This window comes from Nelumbo lutea, chromosome 1, assembly GCF_056320005.1.
Source record: "Nelumbo lutea isolate HS-2025 chromosome 1, American lotus-T2T, whole genome shotgun sequence".
Lineage (NCBI taxonomy): Eukaryota > Viridiplantae > Streptophyta > Magnoliopsida > Proteales > Nelumbonaceae > Nelumbo > Nelumbo lutea.
Window position 1 is genome coordinate 145,358,800 of NC_142684.1, and position 12,023 is coordinate 145,370,822.

At 36.6% G+C, this 12,023-nt stretch overlaps 1 protein-coding gene and 1 long non-coding RNA gene across 2 annotated transcripts; both read right to left on the minus strand.

The window, feature by feature from the left end:
• Positions 1–4,316: 4,316 nt before the first annotated feature.
• LOC148878150 (uncharacterized) lies at positions 4,317–5,621 on the minus strand. Its single transcript, XR_016105247.1, has 2 exons — positions 4,921–5,621; positions 4,317–4,831 (listed from the first exon to the last, which is right to left on the minus strand). It is a non-coding gene; the product is annotated as an uncharacterized LOC148878150 (long non-coding RNA).
• A 1,373-nt stretch (positions 5,622–6,994) lies between these two features.
• On the minus strand, positions 6,995–10,024 carry LOC148878151 (Late embryogenesis abundant (LEA) hydroxyproline-rich glycoprotein family). The gene is made up of 2 exons (XM_088949394.1): positions 8,747–10,024; positions 6,995–7,448 (listed from the first exon to the last, which is right to left on the minus strand). Exon 1 carries the CDS (start codon positions 9,430–9,432, stop codon positions 8,752–8,754), a length of 681 nt encoding a protein of 226 aa, XP_088805520.1. The 5' UTR covers positions 9,433–10,024; the 3' UTR covers positions 6,995–7,448; positions 8,747–8,751.
• Between the last annotated feature and the right edge of the window lie 1,999 nt (positions 10,025–12,023).

Consider the following 12,023-nt stretch of genomic DNA (forward strand, 5'->3'; position numbering starts at 1 on the left):
TTATTTGACTAAAACATGTAGAAAAAACAAATTATTAATGATCCTCCACATAAGATTCAAAGTAGTATTAAATTCAACATAGAACATATAAGTTTATATGTCTCGCAACAATAATATAATTGGAAGCACTAGGGCTGTTCTGGTAAATTCGATGTACAGGTCAGGTTTAGCTTAATACTATACTCTATCTATATACAAAACTCGTCTCTGCCCTAGAATCCGCCCAAAAAAACCCACCCTGTGAGGTGGATACGTAGATACCCATTCGATTGGATAGAAATTACCATCCTAAATTTTACAAGTTGATTGGTTATAAGTTTTTAAGGCATCATGCTTTGTGTTTTGAGTTGACCTCTAGTTGGATAAAAAAATAAATAAATAAAACAAATTAATGAAGTCCTTTTATTCCATGTTTGTTCTCTGTACTAAGGGCTAATTTGATAAGAGCTGAAATGGCTGAAGTTGAAGTTGTGGGCTTAAAGATAAAGTGATAGAAGGAGGTTGTGGGCTTTTTAGTGGTTGAATTTTCAAGGATACAATATTAAATAATAAAATTTTCAAGGATACAATATTTAATATTCTATACAACTTCAACTTCAACCACTAAAAAGCCCACAACCTTCTTAAAGACTTATTAAATTACCCCTTATTGATAAATTTTCAAGAGTTTTTTATTTAATTATTTTATCCGCTTAAAGATAAAGTGATAGATAATATAGTTCAGCAATTTCAGTTGATATCAAACGGCCACTACCAATGAAGCAACTTTTGTCAATCAGAATAAATTCTCAAATGTCCTTGCATGGGTATGATACCGAAAGAACTTTGACCAATCAAAGCCTCCACTTTAATGACTTTTGATGAACTTTTATCGGTGACTGTTGGAGAAAGGGCTCCAAATGAATCGAATCATATTAGATATTGATATATTTATTTTTGAATTCTAATTGCATCTTTTTCATGGATTTATGTTGGATTAAATTGCAAGTAGGATAAACTAAAAATGATTAAAATATCATATGTTATTAATAAAATGAATTAAAACTTATCTTGATATTGTATTCCATAAACAAAATGAATTGAAAGTTATTTATATGAAATTTGAACGTACAACAAAGTAAAAATATAACATTCAAACCATCTTTATATGTATAGTTCAGTGCATATATTTAAATTGAACAAACGGATCGAATTCGGACGATCAGATACCATTTACAGCCCTAACTGAAGATCCTTATAGCTTTTATTCTCTGTCAGAAGTGTAAACGTAAAGGAGTGCAGAAGATTGGTACTTGCCCCCTTCAATTCCTTGCAGGCCAATGGCATAAATTGATAAACATGCCTTCGATCATTTAGGCTATGTTTGGTTTGAAGAAAAAATCAGAAAATGTATTGGTTTCCCTGTTTTTTCTTTCTTTTCCTACTTTTTTCCTTCAAATCAAACATAGTCGTAATGCTTTTTATACCTGATTATTGTGGAAAAATGCCGAAAGATTGGATGATGGAGGAAAAAATAAAACTCAAACAATTATTATTAGGGTAAAAGACTTAAACATACCCTGGGTTATTCCCTGAAATTTGCAAAAGGATTTAGGTTGACCCCATGAGATTTCAATTATTTTATTTTAGCTCTGCAAAGTAATTGATCCAACACACCATTACCTGAAACCGATTCATATCAAAATGTTAAGATTAAAACGCAAATGGGTTCATTTTGTTTCTGCATTGATCTCAGTGAAATAGAATTTGGCACCAATTCTCCAGTTTTGGAATTCTATCATTTGGAACCAATTCCATAGTTGATCAGAATTCAGAGACTAGCAGTAAAAAAAATTGCTAGTGCTGCTTTTGTGGTGGTGACGTGGTGTTAGTCATTTGCATTCATCTGAACTGACAGGGTATGAATTATAATTCTGTTTCAGATATTTCCGTCGAAAAAACCTTCGTGAGAACTGGAAATGTTCTATATCTTTAATCAGTAAAGGAAAAATAATCTTATTGCAAATGCTTATTAAAAACCATGAATAGATCTATTTTAAATGTTGATTTTTTAGCAATGTACAAGAGAATTATAACTAAACCATTTTATTTTTCATGGCATCCAAAAAGGTGTGATCCAACACAATTCCAAAATCTTTCATGAGTAAAGGAACTATTGCATATTGTATCCATAAGAGGTCACAAAAATATGTTCTATTAAAATCGAAGAAAACATGCCAAAGGAAAAGTGGAAATAAAAACAAAGAATTTCATTATATCAATCAAATTACAGAGATTTACAATGAATCAATTGATACAATTCAATCTTCATACACCCAAAAGTAAAAGAGAAAGAATTGGAAAAATCCCTGATCTATAGTTAAAAAGAGGTCCTCTCCTTGACTAAGAAAAGCTACTTAGATTTTCTCCCTCATCGTTCCTTCTATTTCTTTACAATTCATTCGTTTTGTTTCCCACTTCTAAACTGTCAAAAACCCTTGCCAATTTCCTTACACTAGTAGAAGTAGTTTGTCTTCTAATTCTTCTTCCTTGAACTTCTATACCAACTTCTTCTGCAGTGCTCGACACCTTTTTCTGCAGAAAGGATGAAGCAATAGCATGTCAACTGTTCACCTGAAGCTGGCATTCCTCACAAAACATCCCTTCATAAATCCTTCCCCTCCTCTGATATCTCCTCTAACATCAAAGGTGAGTAATGGTCCTGACCCATAACTCCATTCTAGACTTCCACTAAGCATGTCGAGTACAGTGCAACCAAGAGTCATACATCACATGGAGGCTCCTCAATGTGACCAATAATGGATTCTGGCGACATGTACATAAGGTGTGCCTCTGAAACAGGGTGGCTCCTTGTTCTGATAAACCTACTTTGCCAACCCAAAATGGGCAATCTTCGCAACATAGTTGTTGTTTTCACTCTTATTCTACCTCTTCCTTGAAGAAGGAGATGATGGTGATGATGCTATAAGAAGGATATTTTCGGGCTTGATATCACAGTGAACTTACATGTGAGAGTGGATGTGACTAAGACCTTCAAGAATCGATCTGGTATATAGACCAATGTACAAGTCTGGTAACTTTGAAAAAATCACACAAAATGCAAAAAATAATAAAAGAAATGAAAATAAATACATGAATAAAAAATTTAAAAAAAAGAAAAGAAAACAAGAGGGTGTTTCAATGTGGAAGAAGACTTCCTTTGAGTTTTAGAAAAGGGCAAATTTCTCGTTTTGTTTGATCCATCCAACCACACATGGAGAACATCTCATCCTCTGCATAGTATTATACAGGGGAGATGTTCCCAATTCACTGGGGGTGGTGTATTATGGATAAAAGTGGGTAGGGTTCTCGTGGGCAGGAGATCCGGGTTCCCAAGATAACAAGATTGTAAAAGTTATTTTACAAAATGCAGGGTATATTTAAGTCAATTAATAAAAACTCAGGTACATTTAAGTGTTTTACCATTATTATTATTATTATTATTATTATTATTATTATTATTATTATTATTATTATTTTGTAAGACCTACTTCTAGTAGTTCCAAGAGGAGGATATATGGGAACTGGGAAGAGGGCATTCTAGGTTCTAGCCTGCTGCTATTATTCTAAATTATTCGATCAAAGTGGTTAATAAGAGGCCCATCATAGCAGAGTTTTTTTTTTTTATTACTATGTATCATTAATAACTTCCCCTACTAAAAGTGCTAGTCGGAGGATTTGATTCTACATCAAAACTGGAACAAACCAGCTAACACACCGGCCAACGAGCCAGCCTTCCGTTGGTTCATTACGCTAGCACGAATCATGTCCTACCCAATTTATGCTGACAAAGTGCGGTCCATGCATTGAATATTTTTCTTTTCTTGTTCCAAAGCCAAAGCGGTGAGGCTGAGGTAGCAGCTTCCAGCTTTAATCCTTTCTATTTAATTAATATATTTTTCACAGTAAAAGTGTCTTCAGCTCTTCGGGTAGCAAGAAAAGCTTTTGAAACAGTTGGGGACGAGCTACCTCAGTCCACAACGTCATATATAGCTTTTCAATATGTATTAAATAGGCAAGCAGGAGTGGGATCCATATCTCAATGACTGAAACTTCTGATCAGTCGGATTGATAACCCTGACAATGGAGTTGATTTCAGGGAATTAATATCCACAATTTTGTTTAGAATTTTCTACATGCGGCATAGAACATGATTGCTTTACTTTGTATTTAATTTATTGATTCCTATAAGTTCTACACTATTTTTTTCCTTCATTTGTTGAGTGTTACCGGTATTATAATTTCTACACTATTTATATCAATCAGTAGACTAAATATACTAAAACAAAACCTTTATAAACTCTGAAGTAACCCTTCAACCAAAAATTGCTAACTGCTAAGCGAGTCTCTGAATAAGTTTTTATTTTCTAATACATCCCATTTGGTTATCAAAACAAACACACTCCTCACCCAATAGCCAAGCACAGATCAAAATTGAACCCTAGACCACTTGGTCATTCAGGCTCTATACCATCTAAAAAAATAAACAAAACAAAAGAATCTTTCTTGCACTTAAAATAATAATGTACATCTAAATATAAATATGGTGTAAGGTTCACAGGAATAACGATACCAAGAAAACTTGGAGGGTTCACTCAAATCCTACCGACCCGGACAGGAATTAAAAGAGAGCCATCAACCGGATAAGTCAATGACCTGAGTTGGAGGAGTCATTGTCAAATGGAGACTTCAGAGTGGAGTCAAATCAAGGGAGTAAGGCGGAATCGGCTGAGAGCTGAGATGTAGCTCAGCTGGCTTTTGGACTGGACCTTAGCAGTAAGACGCTTGTAATCTGGGTGATGATATAGAAGTCTAAAATTGTCAAAACCTATCGACGGAAAAAATATATAAAACAGAAATAAATTGAGTTTACGTTTTTACCTGCAGCTCTAACCAGAATCTTGACCTGTACTAAAAGAAAAGAAAGCCAGCTTATTAATTAATGTCCAGCTTTTGGCTGTTCCAGTGTGTTAAGCAGCTTTTTGTTCTCCCCAACAAGCTTGCCATCGGAACCGACCTGCAAGTTGGCTTGTAATTCCATGTTCTGATGCTTCGTCTTAGAAGAGAATATCTTAAATCTTATAGCAGCCGCTAGTCCCACTCGCAGATCCACGCTCCCTTGTGAAGAAACTGCTCTGGATACATCTCTCAGGAATTGCAGGTCAGCGTTGAGTCTCACTTCACGTCGAGCGGTCTTCCTGTGACCTTGATAAAAAGAAAACACAGAACTCAACCCGATTACTGCATCCCCATAATACACCGACAAGTTGATTTCGTCGTAGTAGATGCCGATTCCTTTGTTAGGATTCCGGATTTCGAGGCTGAAGAAGAGACTGTTATTCCGACTGGTTTCACTATTTTCATGGGAAGTTGCACTCTTGACATCTAAAGCAGGGATATAAGCATCCACGATGGTGTAGGTGGGGCATTTGGGACGTAAACTGAGCCATACCACAACCGAGGCTAAGCTTAGGACGATTATCACTTGCAGAATCCAAAAGCAAAAGGCAACTCGATGATCTTGGTACATCTTTCGGGGAAGCATTTTTATGGATCTATTTGGAGAAGAAGCGGCTTGGTTTGAAGGAATTTGATGATTCCAGATGCTTTACTATAACTAGCTTGCTAGGATTGGAAGATACTTAGTGTCGAAGGGAAAGGGTAAGTGCAGATGTTATTAATTTCTTAATTAATTAGGTCTGTGACTTTGTGAGTGCATGACATATTGACATGGCCACATGGGTAGCTAGCTTAGCTTCTCGTTATCTCATACCCCCACAAAAGTGACAAAGCAAATAACCAATTCTCTGCACCAAAAGCTTGCCGAACATGATGAATGTAAGTAATCTCACGTGAACGTGAATCGAAACCAACTTTACACCATTGGATTGGTGTCAGATATTGGACATGTGACAACCTTAAGTGGGGTGTGGTAGTATGGATATAGGCCACCCGATGACTTGGGTTCATATAGGACTTGAATGGAAACAAGGTGGCCGTGTGATCAGGTATTAAGGATATTCCAATCTGATAACAAGAAAGCATCTAGATGGTGCATCTAAACTTAAGAGCTTGATTTGATCAACTGGTCGATGATTCTGTGCTGGACCTGGAATTGGATATATATAGATGGTGTAGTATCTGCTCTGCAATTCTTGCAGATTAGCATAACTTTTGGCCCACTATATAGTTTAGTAATAGTTTTGATCTTAGTGGTAACTAAAAGTAGGGCATTTAATTTAACCATAGGAAAAAAAAGGTTAAAACAGAAGCGGGGCGTTTTGAAAGGTACTTTATGTGTCAAGATCGCGACTCTCTTTTGGGTTGTTTTTGGTTGGAAATTGTGACTTTTGTTTACATCACAAAGCAACAAAACAAGGGGCACACAGATCGCAATTGTACCACGTCTCCATTTGGCTATGTTAATCTGAATCTGATCATCCATTGAAACGTATGGTATGGATATACAGGATATATATTAATGCCTCATTGAGACTGTCGCGGTTCTCCTCTTTGATGCATGTGAACTCTAGTAGAAAGCACATCAACAAAAAGTAACAGACGATAAAAGTTAAAGAAACACCAAAGTTGGGTTTTAAGTTGAGAAAAGTTGAAGTGACAACAGATTTTAGCTATATTCTTTTTCCTCAAAAGCTCGCTTTCAAGAGGGTCACAATGGATTAATGTACAAAGCGCATAATTAGGTTCAACGTACCGACTTACATCAATCTTTGCAACAAAATTGAGCAAGCAATTAATTAGCAAAGAAATTGACGCAGACAATATACCGACCATAGAAATCGATCGCCTTCATATCTATCAAAAGTTGGCCTCGATCGAGGGGGGTTGTACGCATGCCAACTGCTAACTTACATTCGTTAAATAACTAAACAAGTCAATAGAACAAAGCATGGCTATTAATCCTAATCCATGAATGAAGACCTCGTTCACCGCAGAAACAAAAGATACGAGTTCCATAGTGTATATAAGCATTTCCAGTTCCAGAAGAAGGGTGTACGTGCTTTTTTATCTAGATGAAAAAGTAAGACTCAGGTTGACTCGATGAGTTGCTAGTTGACTCAGGAAAGTTGAATTTTATATTTTATGAGATCGAGTCTAAGTAAAAAAAAGAAAAAAAAATCCTGATTTAATTTCCAGCCATAGCCAGCACATAGACTAGGAGAACAATGGGATGGTGCCTTTTGCCTTGTTTGGAAAATGGGTCGAGCACTTGGGATGCAAAACAACATCCTTGCGTCGGATATTCCTTTTCAGCTACGTGAAGTAAAAGGAAAGATGGAGTGACATGAAAATCTTTATCCTTCACGTGTAGGGTAGCCGGTACGGAACCTCATCCAGATCATCCACCCGATCTTTAGCTTTATATCCTCATGGGCCTCATCTGCAAACTGCAATATAAAAGCGGCCTATGCATTTTCATCATTTGTTATACTTTGGCCATGACAATAAAGCCCCTATTATTTCTCTACCAAGCTAGAACGGGCAATTCAACTAGCTTTGTCTAATTGTCTAGGTTAAAGTTAAATTCCGCAGTGGAGTGCGGATCTGCTGTAACGTGGAGCTGACTTAATCAAAATCAAAATATATATATATTTAAATCGATTAATTTTTTTATGCAAAACTGATTGTTTTATCAATATATATTTAAATTTATATAAAACTGAATTAAATATTGTATCATTGTATTATATTTGTATTAGTTTTTATCATAAATAATCATTTTTTTTCTAAGTTCAAAGGAAACATAAATAAAATATATCAACATTTAATATATAGGGTAAGGATTAATTAATAATTACTTAAATATAAGATCAGTTCAGTTTGATTTGATTTTAATTTTCATACATGAAAACGGAAACCTAATCAAATTGTAAGCTTATTTTCTCATACAAATCGAAACTAACCATTGATTTTGAAAAATCAACCAACTTAACTTATGTCAGGCCAGTCTAATCGGTTTGATTGATTTTACATTTAATGTGAACACCTATCATTCTAATCAAATGGTGTGGGTAAGGGCAAAATTAGGGTTAGCCTGAGTTAGCATATCGAGCTGGCAGCCTAATCTAAATCCACCTAAATTGTTCCCCTAAGTGCATGATATATCAAGCATCAACCGATCACCTTTACAATACTTGTAACCTGGTGTGGATGGACGGGAGGCATTTTCTTGTGTTATATCAGAGCCAAAAACGGTATCGGTTTGTCCAATTTCAACTAGGGTGCAATTCGGGCTAGCCCAAATTAGCATTTTAAAAGGCTTGCTCCATTCAAATTTTGACACAAGTCAAACACAAGTCTGCCCAGTGTCTACATTGCATCCCTAATTTCGAATTTGATTTTCCATCATTTATAATTGGATTGGATATGGATCAGTCGCTATTGGATTTTATATGATCTATTTTGATTCAACTCAAATATACATACGCTTATTATTATGCTTAAAACTTATATTACATGTGTTGATAAAATTAATTCGATCTAGGTCCATACGATTACATCGATCCATTTGCAGCAACAATTTAGTTTTAGGTAAAGCCATAACAAGTCAACAACCAATACAAACTGAGCATCAGTGACGACCCGGATCCGGTGCCGGAAAACCAAAACCTTCAACAACAGAGAAAATAAAAAAGAAAAAAAAATTGCTCCAAAAAAATAAAAAAAAAAGAAAAATCGAACTTACATCAATCAACTGAAGTAAAGCGAGCATCTTTTATTCCTCGACGCCGGCAAGATAAGACCGTCCTGGCCCACCGAAACATCACAGCTAGCGTGCACCTTATGATGCTTACTGTCCCACGTTGACACCTTGAACCGGATCGTTGACGTTATATCCAACCGGAATAACACAGTTCCTGTGGCTCGATCAGCCATGAATTCCTTCCACCTTTCAGTGTTCACGTTGAGTGTGGCGCCACTCAATACACCGGGAATCACCGTCGTGTTCTTCGGTGGCTGATAGAATGGATACAGCAATGGCGTTTCGCCGATACGCTGGTTCCTGTAGTAAGCCGATGCTCCAGTGCTGTCGAAATATATCCCGATATTTTGGTTGGGGTTCCGAACCGTTACATTGAACGATATTTGAGCGTTTTCAAAGCCGTTTTCTTGGGACAAACCCGGCACCGAAAAGTCAATAACGTGGAACCTGGGGCGGTGAGGTCGCAGGCTAAGCCAGAGAATGAAAGCGAGGATCCCTAAGATGAAGAGAAGCCCCAAGAAGATGGTGCATAGTACCTTCGAAACGCGGGTGGCGAGGCTCTCGCGTACCCGGTGTGCATAATAGCGTGCAGTATGCTGACGCTTTAATGGTGGGAGACGTGGGTCTTCATGAGTGGCTTGGATTGGTATCACGGTGTGGTTAGACATTTTCCGACGAGAAATCTGAGGTTTTCCGGCCAATGGGTGTGAAGAACAAGAGTTTGTTTGGGGTGTTTATGTAGGAGGGAATTTGGCGGTTGAGCAAAGAGATGATCTTTTGGAGCAAGAAAAGAATAGGCTCTGTACAAGAACGGGAGTTCGAATTCTTCTTTTTCTAATTTTTATTAATTATTTATATCTGTATAGAGATAGCCAGATAGGTTTCCTATAGTATTCGGCAAAGAATATACGCAGAGAACAAATGGTCCAGAGGAGTTCGCATCTGTGGCGACTGTGGTCGCCGGATGCCAGTGAAAAGCGAACCTGCCAGCTAACCAAATTCGATCCAATTGCAGAATAGGCTTGTTCCCAGGTTCCTCTGTTTCAGTTTGTCTTTTCAACTCTTTCTGTATTCAGATGGATGTGGAAGACAATCTTATATTTTAAATCTGAAGGAAATTTTAGCATTTGGAGGGGGAGCTCGGAATCACAGTGGCTCTTAAATGATTTGATTCATTTAAGTTGAGTTTTCTTCGGAATAGAACCAGAAACTTCCAATCCTAACTCATTACTACTTGTGAGACTGCACAGAATGCTTGTTCATAAAATCTTTCAACCATGAGAAACAATCATTTTATAAGTGGACAATTCAAAGATCAACCGTGGAGGTGGGCATATTTCGTTATGGTACAGTTGCTGGTAACTGCTAGCCATATATGCTAAACAGGGAGCATTCCTTGTTGTTCGAAGCTTCCCAGAAATTTATAGGTGACCAGTGGCTACAGAGCGTAAAATGTACAGGTAAGGGTGAAAGAAACACCAGTCGACAATAGCAGGGACTTCCTTTGCTCACTAGTAAGTACCATGAATAATCAAGAAAATCCCAACTGCTTTCACTAATTGATAATAGTTCTCTACCTCTGATATGTGGGATATCTTGGTCAAAATGAAAATTTCATTGAAATATCACAGAGGAGAAAGGTAGACAGGGCAATTAATTTTCCTTGTAATATCATTTGAATACAAGAGGGGAGGGGGGGGGGGGGTGTATAAATTACACAATAGCAATTCTTTAACTGAACCACCAAATACTTCGCTGCTCTCTCTCTCGCTCTGAGTGAAACATTCAAACAAACACCAAGAGGGGCTTACAAAATTATAGGAGAAGAAGAAAGAGAAGCTTTATTACTCTCTTCCCCTTGGACATTGTCTTCACAAAACCTTGCTCTAATTTGTCAAAGTACACTTCTATGATCGGAGGTCCATCATTCTTTCCGGTTTTGGGCATGTCCTTTCACCTCTGCACTCATTTACTGCACCATCTACACCACCCTTCGCATTGAGAGGCGGTAGATCGGGAGAGGGCTAGTGCAAAGGAGACCAAAATCAAGGACCTTGCAAATCTCTTCCTTGAAACAGGAGTCAAGTTTGGGGTCAATCACATGTTCAACTCCTTTCAGATCCATCGTGGTGCAAACCCCTTCACTAGTCCTCCCCAAACTTACGATCAACTGGGAGTCTCCGTGTAACCAACTCTAGAATAACAACCCCAAAGCCTATATATAATGTATACATATTCTGCACTAAGTTTAACATCAAAATCATCAGATTGTTTAAAAATTTGAACAAGCCAACAAGCTAAAATAAAAGGGTCTTCTTGCCTTAGGGTCTTCTAGGGGAACAACTGAGCCGAGCCAGCTGAACTTTGGTTTGAACTAAAATACCACTAGGCTCGAGAGTTCAAGTTTGAATTCGATTCTAACTATATTTTTCGGTTTGAGCTCAATTCAATTAAATATTCAATGAGGTCAGCTCAAAAATTCGAAAATAAATATATTTTTATAGGTCTTTTTTTTTATAATATAGGATATTCTTTTATTAAATATATAGATATAAAAATATTTTTTCATAATATTTTTTATAATATGTATATATATATATATATATATTAATTAAGCCAGGCTCATGAGCTTTTGAACCGAACATTTCATTGGTCGAGTTTGAGTTCAAATAACTAATTGAACTCACCTTGAGGTTTGAACTTGATTTTGATTGTAGCCCTAGGGAATCGATTAAATCTTTTATCAATTGCTCTCTTTTTCAATTTTCTTAATTCTGCTCAATTCACTTCTCTTTGTTTTTTAGATCAAACCTATGCATATGTAGCATGAATCAAGCTTAGAGAGTTTGTGACCAATATAGAGCCATTGGTAATGATTTATATCACTCTAGGAAATGTTTACACTTTATTCCTAATATAGTTGAAGGCTTACCAAAAGAGAAAAGAATTGTTGAGTTTAAACAGTAAAAAGTTGGCCTTTTCTTCATGAAATAGTCAATTAGCAAGACCAAGTAGTCCATTGCTTCATCTTGTTAGAATTATGTAATCAATTATTAGGTCCAAGTAATCAATTACTATTGGCAAGAGATAATCTTTTTTTCTCTTGTAGTTGATTACTACATTTTGGTAGTTGACTACTACTTGTAACTTAGTCTCTCTTGATAAACAAAGTCAAATATCCCCATTCCATTAGTCGACTACTAGCTAGAGCCAATGTTACACTAGGCTCGATTGTCACTGGTAGACAACTACTAAATGA

Excerpts from the sequence above, each read along its gene's own strand:
- LOC148878151 (XM_088949394.1), bottom strand. The coding sequence starts at position 9,432 with ATGTCTAACCACACCGTGATACCAATCCAAGCCACTCATGAAGACCCA.